This window comes from Ursus maritimus, unplaced genomic scaffold (assembly GCF_017311325.1).
Source record: "Ursus maritimus isolate PB19 unplaced genomic scaffold, ASM1731132v1 scaffold_10, whole genome shotgun sequence".
Lineage (NCBI taxonomy): Eukaryota > Metazoa > Chordata > Mammalia > Carnivora > Ursidae > Ursus > Ursus maritimus.
Window position 1 is genome coordinate 67,931,822 of NW_024423344.1, and position 23,268 is coordinate 67,955,089.

The 23,268-nt window shown below is 38.7% G+C and overlaps 2 protein-coding genes across 4 annotated transcripts in view; one reads left to right on the plus strand and one right to left on the minus strand.

The window, feature by feature from the left end:
• The window catches only part of UBAC2 (UBA domain containing 2), a 172,604-nt gene that overhangs the window by 65,993 nt on the left and 83,343 nt on the right, over nucleotides 1-23,268 (plus strand). The window lies entirely within an intron of this gene.
• GPR183 (G protein-coupled receptor 183) overlaps nucleotides 19,661-23,268 on the minus strand; it is a 14,142-nt gene continuing 10,534 nt past the window's right edge. For both annotated transcript variants that reach the window (XM_008685001.2, XM_008685002.2), the window contains one exon: nucleotides 19,661-21,316. In XM_008685001.2, coding sequence (XP_008683223.1) covers nucleotides 20,213-21,286 — 1,074 coding nt within the window. In that variant the 5' untranslated portion in view covers nucleotides 21,287-21,316 and the 3' untranslated portion in view covers nucleotides 19,661-20,212. The remainder of the gene's footprint in view (nucleotides 21,317-23,268) is intronic.

Consider the following 23,268-nt stretch of genomic DNA (forward strand, 5'->3'; position numbering starts at 1 on the left):
GAGCTGCCCGACTAGCTTTTTGTTGTTGTTATTGATCCTTTTAGATTTTCTACATAGATATTCATGTTGTCTGAGAATAGAGACATTTTTGTGCCTTTCCAGTACAATATGTCTTTTATTCATTTTCTTGCCTATTGCACTGGCGAGGACACCCAGTGTGATGCTGCATAGGTGGAGAGATGACGTACCTTGTCTCGTTCCAGATCTTTGGGGGGAAACATTCAGTCTTTCATCATTAAGTATGTTAGCAGAGATATTTATTAGGTTCCCTTTATTGGGTCGAGGAAGTCTCTTTTAATTTATAGTTTTCCTAGAATTTTTATCATGAATAAACTGAATTTTGCCAAATAATTTTTTTTGCATCTACTGGTATGGGCTACATAGACTGCTTACATGGTGTATTACATTGATATTTGAATGTCAAACATTCTTGTCATTATGTATTTCTAGATGTGATTTGCTAATATTTTGTTGAGAATTTTTATGTCCGTATTTATGTGTGATATTGGTCCATAGTATTCTTGTAATATCTTTGTGTGCTTTTGGTATTAAGATAATGCTGGCCTGATAAAATTAACTGGGACACGTTACCTTCTCTTCTATTTTCTTAGAGTATTTCTGTAGAGTTAGTAGTAACTATTTTTCCTTAAATATTTGGCAGTTTTGGCCAGAGAAGCTATCTGGACCTAGAGTTTTCTTTTTTGGTAGGTATTTTTATTTTTTCTCCATGACTTCAGTTTCTTTTACGTATTAACAACTATAAAAAATTACTCAGATGTTTATACACACATGAATGTGTATACACAGATGGATGTTTACTTATAATTGCCAAAATTTGGAAGCATCCAAGTTGTCCTTCCATAGGTGAATGGATAAACTTGGCACATCCAGACAATGGAACATTACTCAATGCTAAAAAGAAATGAGATTATAGGGGTGCCTGGGTAGCTCAGTCGGTTAAGCATCCGACTCTTGATCTCAGCTCAGGTCTATTTCAGGTTCATGAGTTCGAGCCCTGCATTGGGCTCCATGCTGGGTGTGGAGCCTATTTAAAAAAAAATAATTAAAAAATGAGATTACCAAGCCATGAAAAGACATGGAGGAACGTTAAAAGCATATTACTAAGTGAAGGAGGGAAATTTGAAAAGGCTACCTACTGTATGATTTCCAACTATGTAACATTCTGGAATAGGCGAAACTGGAAACAGTGAAACGATCAGTGGTTGCCAGGGGCTGGCTGAGGGGGAGGATGGGATGAATAGGCAGAGCACAGAGTATTTTTAGGTCAGTGAAACTATTCTGTATGATACCGTAATGGTGGGTATCTGTCACACATTTGTCCAAGTCCACTGAATGTACAACAAGAGTGACCCCTACTACAAACTATGGAGTGAATGATAATATGTCAGCGAAGTCCATCAGTTGTAACAAGTGCACCACTCTGGTGGAGGACTTTGGTAATGGAGGAGACTATGCATGTGTGGGTGACATCTCTGCACCTTTCTTTCCATTTTGCTATGAACCTAAACTGCTCTAGAAAGAGTAAAGTCTTTAAATGAAAAAATAGGCTAAATTATTTTTTTGTATTCCCTGTGTTCAGTGTCATTGATTTTTGCCCCTGCCATCGTTATTTCTTTCCTTCTGCGTACTTTGGCATTAACTTGATCATCTTTATTACTTCTGGGGTAGAAGTCTAGACCATCAATTTGAAACCTTTCTTTTCTAATATAAGTATTCAGTGCTACACATTTCTCTTTAAGCACTGCTGTAGCTGCATCCCACAAGTTTTATGGCATGTTTTATTTTCATTCAGTTAAAAATACTTTCTGGCATCCCTTGTGATGTCCTCTTTGATTCCTGAATTAGTCAAAAGTATACTGTTTAATTTCCAGGATTTCCAAAATACATTTCTGTTGCTGATTGCTAATTCTGTGTATTCAGGGAGCCTGTTTTGTATGATTCCAGTTCATTTCAGTTTGTTGACGTTTGTTTTTCCGTCTGTCTTGCTAACTGTTCCATGTGCACTTAACAAAAGCATGTGTTCTGCCGTCGCTGGGTGTTGTGCTCCATGAATGTCAACTGGGTCAGGTTGGTTGATGAGGTTTTTATGTCTTCTGCATCCCTACTGGTTTTCTGTCTACTTGTTCTGTTTGGTACAGAGCGAGGAATGTTGAATACTTGAATTCTAATTGTGAATTTGTCTATTTCTTCTTTTTGATAACCCTTAATTTCAGCTTTCTGTAGTTTCCTCCTTAATTGTTAACGGAGTGCTTCCTCCACAAGTATTCAGAGTTAGTCTTCGTGCTTGACAAAGCTATGAGTCCTTGTATAAATGAAGATATTTTTTCATTTGCTGTCACTTTTAAGTAATAATGATTTGTATGGATGAAAATTTTCAGTTGAACTTCTTTTTCTTCATTATTTTCATGGTATTCCTCCACTGTCTTATTGAATCTCTTGTGTCTTGAGAAGTCTGAGGTTGATCTTGTTCTTTTATCATCTGTTTAATCTTTGCCTTTGGAAGTTATTGAATTTACCCTTGACTTTCTTAAATATCACTTAATTAGTAATGTGTGTACATATAGATTATCTTTAAATTGTATCGCTAATCCTTAATTGAAATATTTTTATGTTCTTTAAATATATTCTCTCCATACCTTCCCCTTCCCCGTCAGCCTTTTATGCTGACTCCCGGGAGAGTTCCTTAATTTTTTTTTTTTTTCCTGGCTTGGTAATTCATTTCTCAGCTGTATTTATCCCATCTGTCATGTTTTTCATACTTAATGTTACCACATAGTATGATTTCATATTTTTAATATGTTCTCTCTTTTCTTGTATTGGCATAGATGTTAATACAGATGATAACTTAGGATTCTTCCAGAAATTCTGTTTTGTTAGTAATACCATGCAGTTTGTTATTTCTCTTCTAAGAATGTCTGGCTCTTTGGGCCTCACAACTCATGTTCCCTTGAAGCATATTAAGCCATTTTGGCGATGAGATGAGAGGGGGAATGAGCCCCCCCAGGACAGAGAACCCACTCACCACAGCACCATTTGTTACCCATTCTTGTTTGCTGATGTTCCATCAGGCATGTAGGCTACTTGGGGATTCACCTTCACACTCTTGGAAGTAAACAATATTGAGAAGAAACATTTTTCTTTGTATGGTGTATGCCTGGGGTGGGGGGAGGCAGGACATAGAGGAAGAAGTGGTTGAGGGAATGCTGTGCTCAGTACCAGCCCTGCAGTGTGGTTATTGACAAACGTAATGGAGTTCTTACTGTGAACACTTGGCGACAGTTTGTGATGAGGTGCTTTGGACTCGTTCTGGTTTTCACCTCTTTTGCTTGTATACTTGGTGGGCCCTGTCAATCAGGGAACTCATGGATTTCTCTTGAATTTTTTTCCTGAGTTATTTTGATCATCTCTTCTTCCGTTTTCTTGGTTCTCTCTTTCCAGAGATCCTGTTATCTGGTTGAACAGGTCTAATTTTAATCCTTTTTCCTCCTCTTCCTTTTCGTATTTTTGCTATCCTTGCTGGGAAACTACTTGAGTTCTATCTTCTAACTTTTCTAATTAATATTCAAAATAAACTTTTACTGAAGGACAGAATGTACATGGAAAGTGTACATATCCCAAGTTCAGAGCACGCTGAATTTTTACAAGGCGACATCCCTTTAAGCACCATCCAGGTGAAGAAGTGGAGCATAACCTGCACCCTTGCTGCCTCCCAATCACAACTTCCTCCCCACAGTCTGTACTGACTTTCAACACCTCGTTTAATTTTGTCTGCTTTTGAACTTGGTGTGAATGACATGTAGACTCCATGTCTGGTGTCTTTCTCTTAGTATCCTGTTCAGCTCCATCCACGTTGCTGCACCTCTGGTTGTTCACACTGTATCATTACCGTGTAGTGTTCCATTCTGCTGTCGATGGACTTGGGGGTTGTCTCTGATTTGGGACTATTACAAATACTTTTGCTATGAACATCCTCGAACACGTCATCAGTGTCTATGTACACACCTCTGTGGGGTATACACCTGGGAGTTAGAAGCTGAATCAGGACATGCTTATGTTTACCTTTAGAATGTGTTGCCAGTTTTCCTGCGGGTCAGGAATTTGGGAGCAGCTTGGCTGAGCGATTCTGGCCAGAGTCTTTCACGGGGTAGTAGTGAGAATGCCAGCAGGGACCACAGTCATCTGAAGGCCCTCTTCCCAAATGACTCACTCACATGGCTGTTGGCAGGAAGCCTCAGTTCCTCATCATGAAACTGCCTGGATAGCTACATGACATGGCAGACATGGCTCCCCCAGAGTACGTGATCCAAGAGAATTAGCAGTCCTTTTAATTTTAGTCATTCTGGTGGATATACAGTGATATATTATTGTGGTTTTAGTTTGCATTTCCTTGAAGACTAATGAGATGAAGTACCTTTTCATCTATTGAGTAGCTTTTAAATACTTTTGCTATCCTAGTTTTAATTTCCAGTAGTTCCTTTTTATTTTTGGAATATTCATTTCTGCTGGCATCCTGTTTTGTTTTTTGTTTCCCATGGACATAATATTTCTTTTTACATCTCTCATGATATTAAGGGTAATCCCTCCCCCACCCCCAGGGTTTTTCATTTCTCTGCACAGTTTCTGTTTTTTCTGAGTTCCTTCTTTTCCTCCTTGTTGTCTGCTTTTGATATTAGGGGTTTTCCTTAGATATCTCTGAGCCTTTGGCTATCTGTTTAAAGAACCAGCTTCTAAAAAAAGGCTAATTGAAGAAATGGGATTGTGTGCAAGGTGCTGAATGACCATGGACTTCACTGTAGGGCCTCCTGGTTGGGATGTTTCACTATGAACTCTCAGTATCAGCATCTGTACATTTACATCTTTCTCCCCCCTCATGAATTATCAGATTGCCCAGACCATACTCTTTTGTCTACCACCTGTAAGGTGGAAGTCTAGGAGTCTCAACATTTAGTATACAAACTTTGATTTTTAGTATTATATTTGTACTCTCAAATATCTTTGCGTGGGAGCCCCCCAGTCACAAGACATTCCTTGTTACCATTTCTAGATAATACACCCCAGTCAACCACTGGGATGGGGAGGAGCAGTCGGGAGGTGGGCAGACTGTTGGGAGAGGATCAGTGCTCAGACTGTCTCTTAGCAGTGCCAGAAAAACCTGGCACTGCTAATCTTACAGCCCCTTGACAAGTGGAACGTTCATCAGTTTGCTTCTCAGATTTCACCATTGCAGGTTTTGTATTTAGTTTTCTCAGATATGCCAAGTTTAGTTAGCACTCTATTCCTGTTCTCCACCTCAGAGAAATTTTTACAGTCATCATCTCTTCCTTATCTTTGTGGGTTTATGCCTTTAAAAAAGTCTTTTAATGCCATTCTTACAAGGTTTTAGGAGAGAACAGAGGAGGTAAGTACATGTGCTCAATCTACCATCTTTGGCAATATTGTTTAAAAGTGTGTGTGTGTTTTAAGAAGACTTAAAGTTGTGGATTCAAACGATTTTTTGTCCGTTGATTATATCAGGTTACCTCTACAAGCATTCAGAAATTTTATTTAAGTCATTGTACCTTCTGTTATCCTCAAACAGTATTCTTTTACTCAAAATAAAATAGACTTTGTAACCAAGTGCTATACTGTTCCATGAACCTATTTCCTGTTTCCCTATTTTGGTCAGTTTTGTCTTGTCCCGGTTCTCACCCAGTCATAGTAACCACTAGCATCTCTTCAAGGCTCATTCTTCGTTTCCTTGCAAATTATGTTTTAGTCATTGACGTGCTGTTCTCTGTAATCTGCTGGGGCGGTGGTGGTGAAGGCAGCAAGGAGAAGCATGCTTGGTCTCAAGAATCTGGCTACAGAAATTTAATGTTCTGCTAATTTCTGCAACTACCCCATTTCTAGCAGGATAAATTTCCTACGAATGTCATCACAGAAGGATCTTTCCTGTTGTTCTTGATGATCAGATTATATGTTTGACATAGATCTTGTTTTACCCAGATTTTCTAATTATGCTTCTTGGCGTTTCAAATGATATAACTTTCCAGGAATGGGCTCATATGATTCAGAAGGCTAAGAAACAAATATTATCATGCCACTGTAGTTATTTGATGGACTAATTTGGTTACTTGGACCTATTTAAAAGAATCAGTCATAGATATTGAAATATAATTCTTAATTTTGTGGTCCTGTGTTAGACTTTTCAGTTGAGCTATGGTATTACTGTGGTAAAAGAGTTGGTGCCAAGAGGTCGTGTTAACTTTTAATCTTGAAAGTGCTAAGGGATTGGGTTCTCTGTAGCTGAGAGCCACTTGGAGAGTTAGCAGCACACCTAGAATCATCTGTGGTCATCTTGAATATCAACCGTTGGGATATTTTAAGGGAAGTGGGTATTGTGGGCAAAGTGAACAATAAGTGACAGTTAGCTTTCTGAATTATTTGTCCCTTTGGCTTGAACTCAGGCTAAATATTTAACATATAAATAATCATCACAGCTTGAATGATGATCAATGCCTTTATTTTAGAAGAAAAGAGATACTTCTCAAGGTAAGGATAGAGCCACCAGGGCCTCCAAATTTGAAGTGATCACATTAATGTGTTTAGAATGATAGATTCACTGAATTGAATGAATAGGTATTTTAAATCTCTTCTCTCCTTTGATATCTATTAAAATAATACTTTGTGAAATTGGTATGATTATATCTATTTTACTGGTATGAAAACGGATTTTCAGAGAGACTAAGAAACCTGCCCAGGAGTATGTAACTCAGTTGACAAGAGTTGGAATTTTGACCTAGATCACTCCTAGATCTAAAACACAGAGTGCCACCCAGTCAAGATAAATTAGTAGAAGTTGACGGGCTGGTGGTTCATCCTGTTTATCAGTTTGCAGAGGATTGTTTCTGAGTATTGATCATAAGAAATATTTACGTGTTCTCTCCTAATGAGTTTCTCTTTATGAAGTCTGCTGTTGTGTAGCTAAAGCCTTTGGAATTAAGTCCTGTTTCCTTCCACTGTCTCTCCCCCTTCTCCTATTCCCCCCACCTCCCTCACCCTTTAATTTCTTTTTTATTATTATTATTATATTATGTTAGTCACCATACAGTACATCCCTGGTTTTTGATGTAAAGTTCGATGATTCATTAGTTGCGTATAACACTCAGTGCACCATGCAATACGTGCCCTCCTTACTACCCATCACCAGTCTATCCCATTCCCCCACCCCCCTCCCCTCTGAAGCCCTCAGTTTGTTTCTCAACCTTTAATTTCTTTCCACCCTTCTCAGCTCACCCCATCCTTCTTGCCCCTTCCAGCAATACCTGCTGGTTTGGCTAGACTTTACCAGAGTAAGTAGGTACTTAAATGTGAATGCACCAAATTGCACCAACCAAAGTTGACTAATGAAAGAGAATTTTCTCAAACTTATTTAAAATGAGAGATATGAGATAATAAGTAGTCTCAGCTCACGGGCTGCAGGAAAGCTTAAAGGTGACTTCTTGCAGCTTGCTTTGAGTATCCTTGCACTCAGACTAGGTCACAGTCTCTTGAGAGATGCTTTTGGAGAACATTTCTCATGGCACTCATCACCATAAAAAATGGAATAATTCATTGTATAATGAATGGTTTAGTATCTGTCTCCTCCACTAGAAATGAAACTTTATGCAAGCTGACCATGTCAGTCTCACCTACTTACTGGTCATGCCTCGGTCAGCTTAGTGGCTCCACCTAGTGGGCACCGATGTTGGATGGATGGGTGAATGGATGGCGAAGGGTGGACAGAGTAAATGAATGAATGAAAAGGTACTAGTCTTTTGATTGCATTTCTTCTGCTTTTGTTTGGACTATTGCAGAATCCTCCTCCCTGTCACGGTCTCAGAGCTATCATCTGCACTGTTCCACCCCCCTAAGTTTATCTCCAAAGGAGATCTTATCTTATTCCTTTGCACCTTCAGAAACCTGTGACTTCCCACTGCTGTTTGTTAGTGAGGCACCTCAGAGTCGAGTTCCAGCCAGCCTTTCTGGTCTTCTTTTCTCTAATTCCCCCCTTGTACTCTACACACCAGCTACAGTGCATTATTCACCACTGCCTGTCACTCCTGTGTCATTTCACACCTTTCTAAATTTACGTATGCAGACAGTTCTCATTGCAGCATCCTTTCTCCCTTGCTTGGCAGACTTCTGCTTATCCTTCAGGACTCGCCCGGGATAGCTAGTCTGTGAAACCCACCCCAGCCAGAATGGATCCCTCCTTCCTTTGTGTTCATGGATGATTTTATGCTTACAGGTTACACATAACATTTATTACTTGGTTTTGTAATTAATTACCTAATTGACCACTCTCTTAACTTAAGAGCAGGCTCTTCTCTTTCATGGCCCCCTCAGTGTACAGCATCTGGGAGACAGCATGGAGTAGTGAAATGAGTGTTCTTTAATACCAGAGAGATCTGGCTGTGATTGAAATTTTGGTCTGCCACATGCTAAGTTACTTGAATTATTCTTTTGTACTAATGCCCTTTCTTTTCTTTTCCTTCCCCCCCCCCCGCCCCACCTCTCTCTCTCTCTCGGTAAGTCACCTCAAATCTGTTACTCAGAAAAATATAAACATTGAATTTCAAATTTGAGTTCAATAGTATTTTTTAAAGGATTGAAATATGGATTTATAAAATCATTTCCAGCATCTTCCCTAGAGAGAAATATATAATCTATTCATTCTTGCTTTCTCAAAATATCTCTTTTCCCAACAATGTCACAGTCATCCCATCAGTTCAGTATTTGGGTGTGTAATGCTATGTGTGCGACATCGTCTGTTAGGACCCAGTGAGCACACACCATTCTTGTCCCAGGCACTGTGTGCCACCTCAATGTCACTTTAATCCTCAGAATAATCCTGTACAGTGGGAACTATCCTCTCCTTGGAGGACACAGGCTCAGAAACCTTGAGCACCATTTTCTGTAATGTGATGAAAGAAAATCGTGATGTTAGAAGATAAGTGTGAAAAGGAAGTGGCTTCTGTTGCCTCACTTATGCGTTTGACATTGTCCCAGGAGCGATTAGGAAATGAAATAGCTACTCGCTGTAATCAAGATATTAGTAATGTTTGAAGCCCAGTGTCTTCAGAATCAAATAAAATGGAATGCAGAGTTTCTTACCTTGGAGATTATGGGTTAGTTGTGAAAAGACACGCTGGCTTTTCACACTGCAGGGATTGCATTCGCAGTTTCAGTCATCAGAGCGTCTTTCCAGGGGACATATTGAATGTATCCTGTTTGAAAGGGTCTGTAGTTTATCATCAGAGGGTTATGGAAGGCCATGTGACCAGTGATTTTTATATGTGAACGTGAGGACAGTGGTATGGTTAACCTAACACACTTTTCTCAACCTTGGTCAGCACTTTCAGTTGCATACTTCTTGGCTGGGGGGGAGAGGGGGGGCTCTGCTGAGCATTGCGGGGGTGTTAGGCAATATCCCTGGGCTCCACCCACTAGATGCCAGTGGCAACCCCACCCCCAGTCATGACAGCCATTGCCAGATGACACTTGGAGGGTGGGGAGACAAAATTGCCCCCAGTGGAGGGCCACTGCCCTAAAGTGAGCTTTTACAGCACTGATTTCCTCTGTGTTGAGATCCCATAATGTGCATGGTGCTGGGTGGTAAGTAGAACCTTGAAAAGAGCCCACACCCTTGAGTTACTGATGGCCTGTGAAGCTTGTTGAGATCTTTTGACTAGGTAGAATGTTTCTAGTAGTTGACTGAAATAGCTTTGGTTGAGGCTATTAGTAAAAATTTGTTTCAAAGAAGTTTAACATCTGTTTTCATTTCTGCTTTTGTAAGTTGCTTTGCTACTCAATTCCTTTATTTTAGATATTTCCTCTTAGAACTTAAAACATTTGAGTATATGTCAAAATTTCCAGTTTAATGGGATATATGTTTTATTTGAGAAGAAATAAAACTATTAATAACTTTAACTTAAGATAGGACAGTGGAAAGTTTAATGATGTTAAGTCAGGCTGAGATGACAGCAGTGTAGATAATAGTGAAGGGAACTAGAAGTCTGGTATATTCAAGATTCACTTCCTGTTCTTGTTTATCATTGGAAAGTTGCACCTTATGAAAGATTTGAGATTCAGATCATTGCATTATTCTAAGAAAAAAAGTTCAAAATGCTAACCACGTCTTGGTAACCATAGCAAAATATATAGCACACAAAAATAATCTCATACCTATCTTAGGGTTGAATTTTTTTGTGTATGATCTATGTTGAGTTCTGAAGTATCTAATGTGCTTTTGTTATCTGAGGTCAAAGGGATAAAGGCTTTCTCGGTTATGAGAACACAGGCATGCCTGTTAGTTGAAGTAATAGAACCGACTCCGGCTTATCAAGCAGAGAAAGAGTTTATTAGTAAAGCAGTTCAGAGAATATTTGGGAGGGCAGTGAACCAGTCAAGGATGCAACAAAACCAGAATAACACTCAAAGTTATCCCTCCCCTAAACGGATATTATTTGTTTACTTAATGGTTAATGTTGGCTTATGGAACCTAAGGTTCATGAGGACAACTTAGTCTGTATTATTTTCAACTCTCATCCTGATGCCTGGAACAGTGCTTCCTTCATAGTAAGCCCTTAATAACTATTTGTTGTGTAAGTAAATTACTACATCAAGGATATGTTTGTTAATATTAGCAACAACTTGGAGAAAAAATACAGAGTAGCATTATGAAATGTTAATATTATGCATTCTATTTGGAGATCTTTTCCATAGCAGAATTTACTCTTTCTGCTAAGGAATCTTGATAAATATGTATTGGATAACTGTTTTGTACCATAGAGCCTTGTTTTACATATGTTCCTGGTTTAGATGAACATCCACAGCAGTCTTAGTATTACTCTGTCCGTGAGAAAGCAGAGGTTCTTAGAATTGATTGAGTCACTAGGGTCATGCCTGCGTATTTAACAGGCAGAGCCTAGATTGAAATTCATGCCTGTCTGACTCTTAGCTCAGACATTTCCTTTTGTGTAACACAGCCTTAACGCTCCTTTTTTTTTTTTAAGGTAAAAAATGTAGTGAATGGTCCTCTGTTTATTGTACTAGAAAGTAATTTGAGTGTATAAACTCACCAGACTGGGGCTTCCTAGATACATTTTTAACTGCCATGTTGCAGATGTTTATAAAAGTAGATGTTAGTGTCTAAAGACAACTTTTAGGTTGTATTCAGATTTTGCTGCTAAAATGAGAAGTACGAAATAAGCACATGTTGCAAGAAGGAAAATGCCCCATGGAACAGTATCTGAAAAAGCACCAACTATATGCCACTGTAGTTATTTGGCTATTAATTTTCATTTTAACTTAATGGAAGAAACTGCGCTATTCCTTTTCAGAGCTCCCAAATGCTGCCACTGTGTCTAAGACTTTAAAGAATTTTTTGAAGTAGCTCGGCTTATAGAAAAATCACAGGAAGTGGACAAAAAAACTTGCACAGACTCTAAACCCAGGCACCCTAATTATTAACATCTTTCACATTTGCCTTGTTGTTTTCTATGTACTTATGGTACTTTTTCCGAATCATTTGAGAGCAAGCTGTAGATATAATGCCCCTTTACCCCTAAATACATCAGTATATATTAGTTTATTCATATTTGGCAATTGTCCCAATAATGTCCTATTTTATAGCAAAAAGGAAAAAAAATCTCATCTGTGGTCCAATCCATTATTATATGATGCATTTGTTGTTATGTCCCTTAACTCTTTAATCTGGAACAGTTCTCATTCTGCCCTTGTCTTTTATGAGCTTGACACTTTAAAGAGTATAAGCCAGTTACTTTAAAGAAGATGGACGTTATTTTAATAATATGGTAAAGTTAAGGGTTTTTAAAGATTATTTTATTTTTTAAGATTTATGTGAGAGAGAGAGAGCAAGAGAGCACACACGCACGATGTGGGGGGAGGGGGAGGGAGAAGCAGACTCCCTACTGAGCAGGGAGCCTGACACGGGGCTCAATCCCAGGACTCTGCGATCATAACCTGAGCCAAAGGTAGACGCTTAACTGACTGAGCCGCCTAGGCACCCCAAGATTATTTATTTTAGAGAGAGAGAAAAAGCATGTGCACATGTGGGCATGCGTGAGTGGGGGGGGCAGAGCAAGAGGGAGAGAATCTCAAGCAGACTCCCCACTGAGTGCGGAACCTGCCACGGGGCTCCATCTCAGGGCCCTGAGATCATGACCCAGAGATCGTGACCTTAGCCAAAATCAAGAGTTGGATGCTTAATTGATTGAGCCACTCAGGCACCCCTTTTGTTTCTTTTTTTTTTTTAATTAAACACTCCTTCCTCCCTTTTGGTAGAGTATTTTTGTATTTTTTGTGGTATGATGGATACATTTAGATTGGCTTGCTCATTATCTTTCCCACAGTCCTCGTCATGTACCTCCACATAAAGCAGAGGGTGGAAAGCTGAATACTTTATTTCTTAAGCCCCCTTGCATCCAGTGTTCGGAATATGATTTAGGCTTCACCAGTCAGAAGAACTTATATGGTGCTGAGTTCAGTGTGAGCCAAGGTGGTAGCGTATGAAATACCAATTTTGTGGTCTAGTTCTACAGACCCAACAGGACTCTAGAGGTTCTAGTTCACACAACTTCCTGATTCCTGGATTACATTGAAATGATGTAATGACTTCCTGATTTCCCAGTATCCTGAATGTGGCAGAGGAAGCAGTCTTCCAGGTAGACCAGTTGTTCTGTGTTGTTCCTGGAGGCACAGCCTGAATCTGCCCTTCTAGCCTTTTCAGCAGTTTTATAAGTACCTAATTCTGTGTACTAAGTCTTTTTCTGCCCAAGATAACTTGAGAGCTATTCTGTTATCTATAAGTGAATCTTTGCTGACAAGACTGGTTGTCAAGAGAATTCGACTTTTACGTTCGACTTCAAGTATGTATATACAAAGCAGTATACCTGAATTTGAAAGACTTCCATTTGAACTGGAGCATGGTGTAAGGAAAAGGAAGGAGCCTTTGTGTTGGGAGGTCAGTGGAGCATTATGTATGTGCATGTGTGTATGTTTATGAAACCCTGACAGTCTTTTCATGTGGATTTCTGTGTATCCTGTTCTTTGTTGGTGACTTTGTCACTGAAAGCCATCTTTTACTAGGACTTCTTGAAGGTCGGTTGAGACTTTTCTCCCATGTGATCTTAAAATATGAATGTGGCCATGTGTCCCATTCCTGTCCTCTCATATAATTTGGGTCGTGCAGCTAACTAATGAGAGACGGACTTTGAGCCACGTGATATGCACTGCCATCTCTCTCTCAATCCTTTTTGAGTTTGTCCCTGAATTTCTGCTTCTGCCCCTCATGTGTAAGAAGAGTATGGGAATGTGTTGGAGACTATACTTAGCAGTTTTTAAAATGTATTACAGAAAAATTTCAAACACAACACAAATGCAGAGAGAATACTATAATGATTACCATGTAGTCATCACCTTATCAGCTTTTTGCCGAACACACAAACTTCAAATAATTTGACAACTGGATCCCTAATGGGATACTTTTTTTTTTCTTTCCATCTACCACTTTACCATTTGCTTCCTCAGTTCTGCATGGCCAAGACCTACAGCATCTTTCAGCCCTGCCCCTGCCTCTGATTGACTGGTTTCTCGCTGGGTCTCTCCAGAGACCCAAGTGTGTGGGTACAGGTACAGTCAGGCCATGTCCCAGGTTGAGCGCTTACCAGGTTGTGGGACTAAAAATGGGCATGCTTTGATTTCTTGTTGTGAGTGTTATGTCTATGGGTCTGTTTTGTTGATGCCTTCTTCTTAACAGCTATTCTTCAGGTAAAGCTAATAACACTCAAATTCATGACCTCTCCTTGCTCTTGATCCCTTAATAGGGAAAAGAGTCAGTAATACACAAGATGGCACTTGTGATACTTTCACTGCTCTCTTGAACTGCAATATGTATATGGTAAACCAATGCGTAATCTAATTGGCATTTATTTTTTAAACCCAACTGCAGGCAGTAGCCCCATATATTCTCACTATATATGTTAAAACGAAAAACCAATGTTTCGCTATAGGACATGAGGGGAAAATTATAGAGCTGCCATCCTCCAGCAGTAAGAACACATTGCGATGTTACCATTTTTAGAGCTCCATTAAAACCTTTGGTAGCCTCCTTGTAGTTTCATTCTGACACACTCTTTTCTTCTCAAAACCTGCATGGGAAAAGTCATTCTTACTAGTATAGAAATCAGAAATAAATGTTCTCACACTCTGAGAAAACTCATAAAAGCCAATCAAACGCTATTTGAATTCTTGGTTTGGATCAATTGTGGGACGTGCCATGTAGGACAGAAGAGTAATGGGCCCATGAGTGGCTTGCCATTTAGTTGATTAGGCAAGATATCTAAAAAAACATTATTAGCAGCCAGAAGCCACATAGTAGGTATGCAATAAAGAGAAAAAGAAGGTCTTTAAAACTTTTGAGGAAGATAAACTATTGAAAAATAAGATCATGTGTTTTCCCACATGTGCTACCCTCCCATACAGTCCCTTCTTTCTAACAGCTGTGTCGTGGCAGAGATTTCTGTAAGGTAGAGCAGTCTGGTGTGTATTATCAGGGAGACATTAAATAACTGTATCTACCGTATGTTGCTTCTTGTATGCAGAAGGAAGAGGGAAAGCTGGGGGCACTCCTTATACTCACAGTAGAAAGCTAGTTTTTTGCTTTGTTTTGTTCTGTTTTTAAGAAATCTTGACTGATTTCATTGTCATTCCAGGTTCCAGTTTAGTGTATTTTTCATGATTAATATTCCAGTACAAAGCACATATTAATTACCTATTGCTGCCAAACAAGTTATGACCGGCAATAATAAAACCCCTTATCCATCGTACTCTAATATTACAAATCATATAGTAGTAACGTCAGCTAATATTGGGTTAACTGTAGTCAACATATATCTTCTGAGCATTACCGATGTGCGAGGTGCTGTGCTTGGAGTTACTCAGAATAGAAAGAAGTAAAAGTCAGGATCTCTGCCCCAGAGGAGCTTGTGTTTCAGGTGAGGAATGTAAGAGTGAATGCATGGGAAGTAATCGACCATGGGCTGTGTGATGTTGGCCAAGAGTTTACACATTATCTCATGCTATTGTTTCATTGATAAGAAAACTGAAATCTAGAAAGGCAAAAGACTGGACAGAGGTGGTACAGCTGATTAGCAGTCAGACCAGAACTGTGTGTTTTCTTTTATTCTAAGATAGTACACATCTAAAGTTAAAACTATGTAGCATTGACTATATAAGATCCAAATAAGTTGACAAAAGGAAGATGATGGGTGGCTGTGAGTAGTCAAAGAAGAATTTAAGGACGAGGTATGATGGGGATATGAGTGTAAAGAATCAATAGAGGAAGCAAAATAATCCAATTATTGGGAACCAAATATTCGTTATGTTCGTGGTACAGAAACAAAACCAACTAGACTAACTCAAAAGGTACATGTTGGGCAATAGAGGGAAATTAGGTTGCAGGGGCTTGAAAGTATGGGAGAGGAACTTGGACTTTGTGTGGTAGATCATGGGGAACTATTCTCAATCCTGGAGCATGAAATGACACAATGAAAGTGGGATTAAGGAAGATTATGTTTGTTTGCCAGGAGAACTGGATAGTGTCTGCATTTTTCTTTTCTTACGTTCTGTTTATTGGTCTGTTTCATTCTAAGTAGCTTAAATGCTGCATTAGTCAGAAGGCTGGCTTATGTTGTAGCCACAAATTAACCCTGAAATCTCAGTGGCTAAATATATTAGTATATTTCTTATTTGTGCTACTTGGCCAACATGAGTGGTTGGGGTAAAAGGTGGGGAGTTCTCCACTTACTCATTCAAGGATCCAGGCTCACAAAGGTTCCCACCATCTAGAACATCTCTGGTCACTGTGACAGGAGACAAGAGAGGAGTGGAATATCTCTCACTGCTCTCTAACACTTCAGCCTGGAAGTGACATATGTCACTTTTGCCCCCAGCCCATTGGTCAGATGTAGTCACATATGCCCCTAAGGGAATTTGAGGATATTTGGTGAACAGTGTCTCTTTCAAGGCTCTCTGAGGAGCTGGACCATAATTCTACTTGTTTAAGACAAATAGTATAGTGATTAAGATTAATGTGCAGACCCTGGAATTGGACTGGCTCCCCCACTTACAGCCGTTTGGGCAATTTACTGTTTCTCTGGGTTATCATTTCCTTGTCTGTAAAACAGGGGTAGTAATGGGACGAGCCTCACAGAAGTATTATGAGGCTTGAACAAGATTATATGTGTGTGTGTGTGTGTGCATGTGTGTATAGTGCTTCTCTAGAGGGATTATATATATGTATATATGTATATATATTGCTCCAAGCATTATGCCATGTTACTGTTAGCAAGTATTTGTGTTGATCTTGTTACTACCATGCTGGCTTCCAGTATGATATCTGGAAGGAAGGCTGGTCTCTTGACAGTAGTTGAGGGGCCGGGGGAAAGACATCCTTGCACTCTGAGTCAGCCTCCAGGCACTGGGGTCCGATGGGGTGGATTTTATGCCTGGTTCCACCTCTGCATGTGGCCTGGCACTCAAGGTCCCTCATCAGCCAAATTGAAATAATAATTATCCCTGCTCTTAAGGCAGGGAGGATTAAGTGAAATGATGCCCGTCAAGTGCTTGGAAAAGTGGCACAGAGGAAGCAGTCAATAAATGTCCTTCTTAGCTAAGTGAGCTTTTATTTTAAAAGAAATTTGGGGATTATCGTTTACGTGATCATTTTTTCAGAGTTTGGTATAAAACAGACTTGCATTGGCGGCATTTCTCATGAGTGCGTTTAGTCCATGCTGGATGCAGAAGAATAGGCTGCGTTGTCGCTAGATCAGCTTTTCATTTTTCATTCTGACCTGAGTAGTCAATAAGGACATGTTTTTAGCTTTGCAAAGAATAACAAATTACAATGGGCTAAAGAGTACCAAAATAGACCATTTTGAGAGCTAATTTAAGGTCAGTGCTTCCCCTTTTAAAATTGCCTGGTATTTTTTACTGATTGGTAAAAGTCACTGTCCTTGCCTCTGGAAATATAAAATTATTTCCAAGGAGAACATACTCTGTATCTAGATTTAAATTGACTTGTTGGTAATTAGCTCTATTTTTTACTATTCCTAAATTGCAGGGTTTTAGCGGATCACAGTCTTCAATTACACATATGCTCTTGTATATATGCTTTAGTATATGTAATTAAGCATTTACGGTGCATCTTTTCATTGAGAAGTTAAGAACTTCACAGATATTTCAGCAGGGCTTTAGAGTTTTGTTAGGTTATGGTACAAAACAGGTGCTATTTGATTAGATGGATATTTGAGAACTTCTTGTGTGCCGGGCTTTGTACCAGGTGCTGTGCACAGAAGCAGATGACATCCGTGTCTTCATGGAACTCACAGGCCAGTCAAGTTTATAATCTACCTACTGCTGGCTTTTTGTCCTGTTTAAGGATTAGATGGTCTGCTGACATATAATGCAACAGTTTAAGCCTTCTAATACTTTTTCAGGGTCTATGTGGATACAGTTCTGTCTACTCTATGGCTAGGACAGAGAGTTAGGGTTACATTCCTGATGCTGCCTCTAATTTATCAGGTCCCTCTTCGGAACTTCGGTTTCTTAATAAAGCATGGGTGATATTATGTGTTTGTCCTGTTTCACAGGAATGTGGAAAGGAAGACATTACATAAAGTATGGACTATTGTGTAAATTATTGAGTTTGTCACATATACCTAATATTTCTAACATCTAACATTTACTATTCTGTATTCTCTGTACTATTTTATACTATCATTGAAGAGTTGATGCATTTATACTGATTCAAACTAAATAGCTTTGAGGGTTTTTTTTTTTAATTAACCAAATATCCTTTTAGAAAAAAAATAAAATTATGGAGAGGTAGATATGATTAGCTGCTATATAACTGTCAGCTTTCCTAGATAAGTTTTTCTGGCTCACGATTATTAATAATGTATCACCTGATACATATAGAAAATACTTACAGGGTTTGTGATTTTCAAACAGTGTGTTGTATATAAGTCTACCCTTTTGTTCTGTAACAGAATACAAAGATTATAGGACACTGTCCCTGTTCTCCAAGTTTAGCTACTCCATGAGGGAAGTAAATGCAAAGCCAACTAATAATCCGCGACAGTTTAAGGGTGCCCAGAGTCCATGTGTAAACCATGACCTCATGAATGAAGTAGGTAGTAGGGGCCTTTTGAAGGAGAGTGAATAGCTGAGTTAGACTGGAGTACAGACATTTTTTTTTAATTAGTTGACTACTGATTGGAGAAAATCATTTATATGGATTTGTGGTACAGTGGAGGTAGGAGGCAGAAAACTGTTAAACAGATAAAAGAATGTGTTATTCCTTTGCCAGGTGACATAGATATTTACTTTTGTGTTTGAAGGATCTTAAGATCCTGAGCACAGAGAGGACTTTCTCATCTGCGGTGAAGCAGCATGTTGGCTCATACGTAAGCTAGTCTGTGCTCCAGTGTTGTCATCGAACTCATGCACCACAGAGATGCCCTGAAGTTACGGTGGCCTCTTTCTGATTTTCCTTTAGTAGCTTTCATTACAGTGTTTCTTTTGGGATCTAACGCAAATGGCTATGTAAGTGCCACCCTGCATAACATGTAGTCTTCGGCCCTTTCTTCTCCTTTGCTTGGGGGGTTTTATATAGAGTGAAGGGTAAGGCCCTAAGATCCTGACTTCCATCTGTGTAGTCTCACCTGTCTCCATCAAAGATCTGTTGAAAAGATCAGTACCTTTTTTTGGTCATTGGCCTCAAGGTCAGGTAGCTCTTTGTGAAATTCACATAATACAAATCTGAAAGTACTCAGTAAATGGTGTTGACTTAACCATAAAGATTAATTTTCTTACAGGGTACAAGTTGGAAATGAGTAGGTTAAGAATTCGAAAGAAAAGATTTCCAGGATATAAAGCCCAAAAAAAATTTAAAGTATGACTCATGATATAGTGCTTCATTTCTTTCTGTTCCATTATCAAAATCGGTATTATTGCTAACATAGATACTGTATTGAGGTAATTTGGGGATTTAGTAAAACAAATTTGAGCTGACAGACAGGGTGACTACTTGCAAAGGTCATACTATTCATGCTAAGGTATTTATGTGAGCAAATGTATAATGTTGCAAAGAATCTCGGGAACTCTTTCAGTTTATAATTTTGCATTTTTCCACCTATCTTATTTAGGCAAACAGCAACTATACCTGCTGCTGCTCATCCTCTTTGCCCTTTCTGGTAACCCAGACCATTGAAATACAGATCAGGGTACTACCAACCTATGAATAAAAAAGAAATCATCCCCAGACACCCAAGAAAAGCCAAGCATATTTGCAATTTTTTTTTAATTCCCAAGCAGAATTCAGCAAGTGGACCCTCCTCCCAGTGGGTACCTCCACATAAAATCCTTGTCATATGCCTAACTGATGGGCCCTTAAATACTCTGCTGGCTGCCTGGGAAAGAGCTCAGTGTTTTCATTGCCTCTGTCACCATTATTACTTATAACGTTATCATCCAAATCTATTTCTAATTCTATTCTCCCTCTAAGTAGGCATTGAAAGAAGTACTCTTAATTTTGTAGTATCCTGCTCTTTATTCCAAAAGAGTCGTTGAAACAGAATATTTATGACTCAGAACAAAACAAAATGCTGATGTTATTGAGGAGATGAAAGTCTGAAATTGAAAAAAGTATGGATTAAAGAAATATGTTACCAAAAATAAAGAAACTTGTTACAATATTGACATTTTTACAAGGGCAATATACAATCATACAGTCTTTTCTTTTGCCAAATTATTGGCAGGAAATACTGATGTTGTAATTTTTAATTTTTTATTAAAATTTTAAAAAGATTTTTTTATAAAACTTTTTACACTGAGAGTTATTAAAATACCCTCCCTTTTGGTGTAGCATTTCATTTACAAATTAGAACTTTGCTTTATGTTATTTTCTTGAGTGTAAAAATAATATATATCAGTTTTCTTCCAAGTTGGAGGTGGGAGCTCATGCCCAATGAAAGGAATTTACAGGAATCCTACTTGGAAGTTGAACAATCATTTTGCTTTATAAGAAAAGTCCGGCAAAGTTTGTCATAAAATCTACTTTGCTATAATTCCAAGATTTAATTCCTTTTCACTTTCCGTTTAACGACTTGGAATGTATCATTGTTTGAGTTTCTGTCATTTCACGTGAGTTTTCTTCAGGGGCTGACCTCACAGCACTGGAAATTGATACACTGACCTGACGCTTCAACATCTTCATAACCTTTCTCTTATACCCTTTACATGCAAAGAAATATATAAAAGGGTCCATGCAGCAATTGAAGTTCATCAGACATACTGTAAAGTGCAGAGAGATCTGGAATGAATGTCTTTGGCTGCATTCCAGGAGATCAGGAAAATGAAGCTTTTTAATCATGTGTTGAATAATTGCAACATGGTAAGGTGTGAAACAGAGAACAAACACAACAATTATAAAAATAATTGTGTTGAGAGCCTTTTTGTTTACACCAGATTTCTCAGTTAGTGGGTTCTGTTTGGCAGTTTTAAAGAGTTTGCAACAGATTTGAGAGTAGCAGATGAGAATGATCAGGAGAGGAAGCACATATCCTATGAAACATGCACCAAGCAGGATCCAGGGAAGAAATTTTGTTTCTTCAAAGTTTGGATATTCCATGCATGTAGTCCTTTCTTCCTCCTGCTTTGACATAGGTTTTATGAGTAGTGGGAGTGTTTGAGCAAATACTAGAATCCAGACCCCTATGCAAATGCCTTTGGCATATTTAATTCTTTTCATCTTATTGTACCGCAGAGGGTGCACCACAGCAAAGAACCGGTCAATGCTCAAGCAGGTCATGAAGTTCACACCTGCGTATGTATTGATGTAAAACACCAGAGCAGTTATCCTGCACAAGGCCTCGCCGATTCTCCAGTCAAAGCCCAGTGCGTAGTAGGCTATCCGTGTAGGCAGAGCAGTGGTAAAAAGTATATCAGAAATCACCAAGTTTGTTGAATAGAGGGTGGTAGAGTTGATTTTTTTCCTGTTTTGAATAATGACAACCAAGGCTAGCACGTTTCCTACAAGCCCAATAATGAAGACAATGCTGTAATGCAGAGGCATTAGTATCCTGGCTGTGCCGCGGTGTGCATAGAGATCACAGTCGTTTCCCTGCGAAGCCGCAGAGGCTGTAGTAAAATTGTTGTCCATTTTTGTATCCAACAGTGGTGTTCACAGTCTCTAGGAAGAACCAAGGAGAGTACTTTTAATTAAAAGCAGATTTAACTAAAAGCAATATAAACTGCCCTTTATAGACCTAACTTCTAAAATTTTAAGATTTATATAGTTTTTTAAAAATCTATGAAGTGTTGCACAGTAAAAGAAACCATCAACAAAACCTTAGAAGGGCACCCTAGTGAATGGGAGAAGGTATTTGCAAATGGTATATCCAATATGGGGTTAGTATCCAAAATATATGAGGAACTTACATGACTCAAAGCAAAAATAATCTGATTAAGAATGAGCAGAGGACCTGAACAAACATTTTTCCAAAGAAGACCTACAAATGGCCAACAGACACATGAAAAGATGCTCAGTCTCACTAATCATCAGGGAAATGCAAATCAAAACCACAGTGAGGTATCACCTCACACTGGTTGGAATGGCTAGTATCAAAAAGACAAGAAATGGCAAGTACTGATGAGGATCCGTACTTGAGGAAAGGGAACCCTTTGTGCACTGTTGGTGGGAATGCAAACTGGCACAGCCGCTGTGGAAAATAGTATGGAGGTTTCTCAAAAAGTTAAAAATAGAATTACCATATGATCCAGTAATTCCACTAATGGGAATTTACCCAAAGAGGATGAAAACATGAATTCAAAAAGATATATGTACCCCTGTGTTTATATTAGTGTTATTTACAATAGCCAAGATATGGAAGCAGCCTAAGTGTCGTCTGATAGGTGAATAGATACTACACACACACACACACACACACTCGCACAAGAATATTAGCCATAAAAAGAATGAGATCTTGCCATTTGCAACAACATGGGTGGATCTAGTGGGCATTATGCTAAGTGAAGTAAGTCAGAGAAAGATAAATACCATATGATTTCTCCATGTGGAGTCTAAAAAAGCAAGACAAACAAAAAAATCAGAAACAGAACCATAAATACAGAGAACAAACTGGTAGTCACCAAAGGAGAAGTAGGTGGGGAGTATAAGTGAAATAGATAAAGGGGATTATTAAGAAGTACCCCCCAAAAAAAGAAAAAGAATCTGTGATATGTACTATGTTTACATATATAGTAACAAGAACAAAGAATCGGATTTGCATTTTTACTCATAATTTAGTGATTTTTGGCAAAGCCCTGGCAAAGGAAACAAAACCATCTAAATAGAGCAAATGTATTTTTGTGATAAGAGGGGATGCACTAACTTTTTAGGCAGAAATTTCCCCCCTTTTTTTCCTGAATCATTGTCTGGTTAAGAACAAAATTGTGTGCAGCACCCCACATCTCAGATGGATGTAGAACTTTGCTTTTAAATTGAATTTCAGTTGGAATTTTTTTTTTGGCCAAATGCGTATCACTGCCAGGAAATGAAATCAGTCACACATTTATTTAGTGAAATATGAATTTACCACAGTGATCTGATTTGTGTTAACCTAAAAAGTATGAGAAACAAGCTAAGGCCTTGTTAGGAACTGAAAGTTAGGTTTTCTTTTAAAAAAGAAGAAGATGGTAACCACGACAACCACGACAAAAACGACGAAAAAGAAAGAAAAAAACTTAAGCTGTTTCAGGGGGAAAGGTTAAGATTAATTCTGCAGTAGATCATTCCCCAAGTACTGCACTGATGGATGCAGCATACATTCCTACATTTCGCAGGCTAGTAAGCATCGCACACGTGGTGTCTTGTGTTTGCTTTATCCACTTAGATGTTCATGGATCAGTGTAACCTGAGTATTTGTCATATGTCAATCTCATATAGACATTGGGTATTTCTACAGTATTCCAGTGTGTTAATGCATAATTTGCTTAGCTACGCCCTTGATGAATATTTGGATTATTTCCAATTATTTTCTTGTGATAAATAATGTTAAGATGGAATTTCAAGTCCTACGTTAAAAAGTGGAAAACCACGATAAAACTCCTTATATGGGGCTGAGCTTTGATAAAACTTCGGAA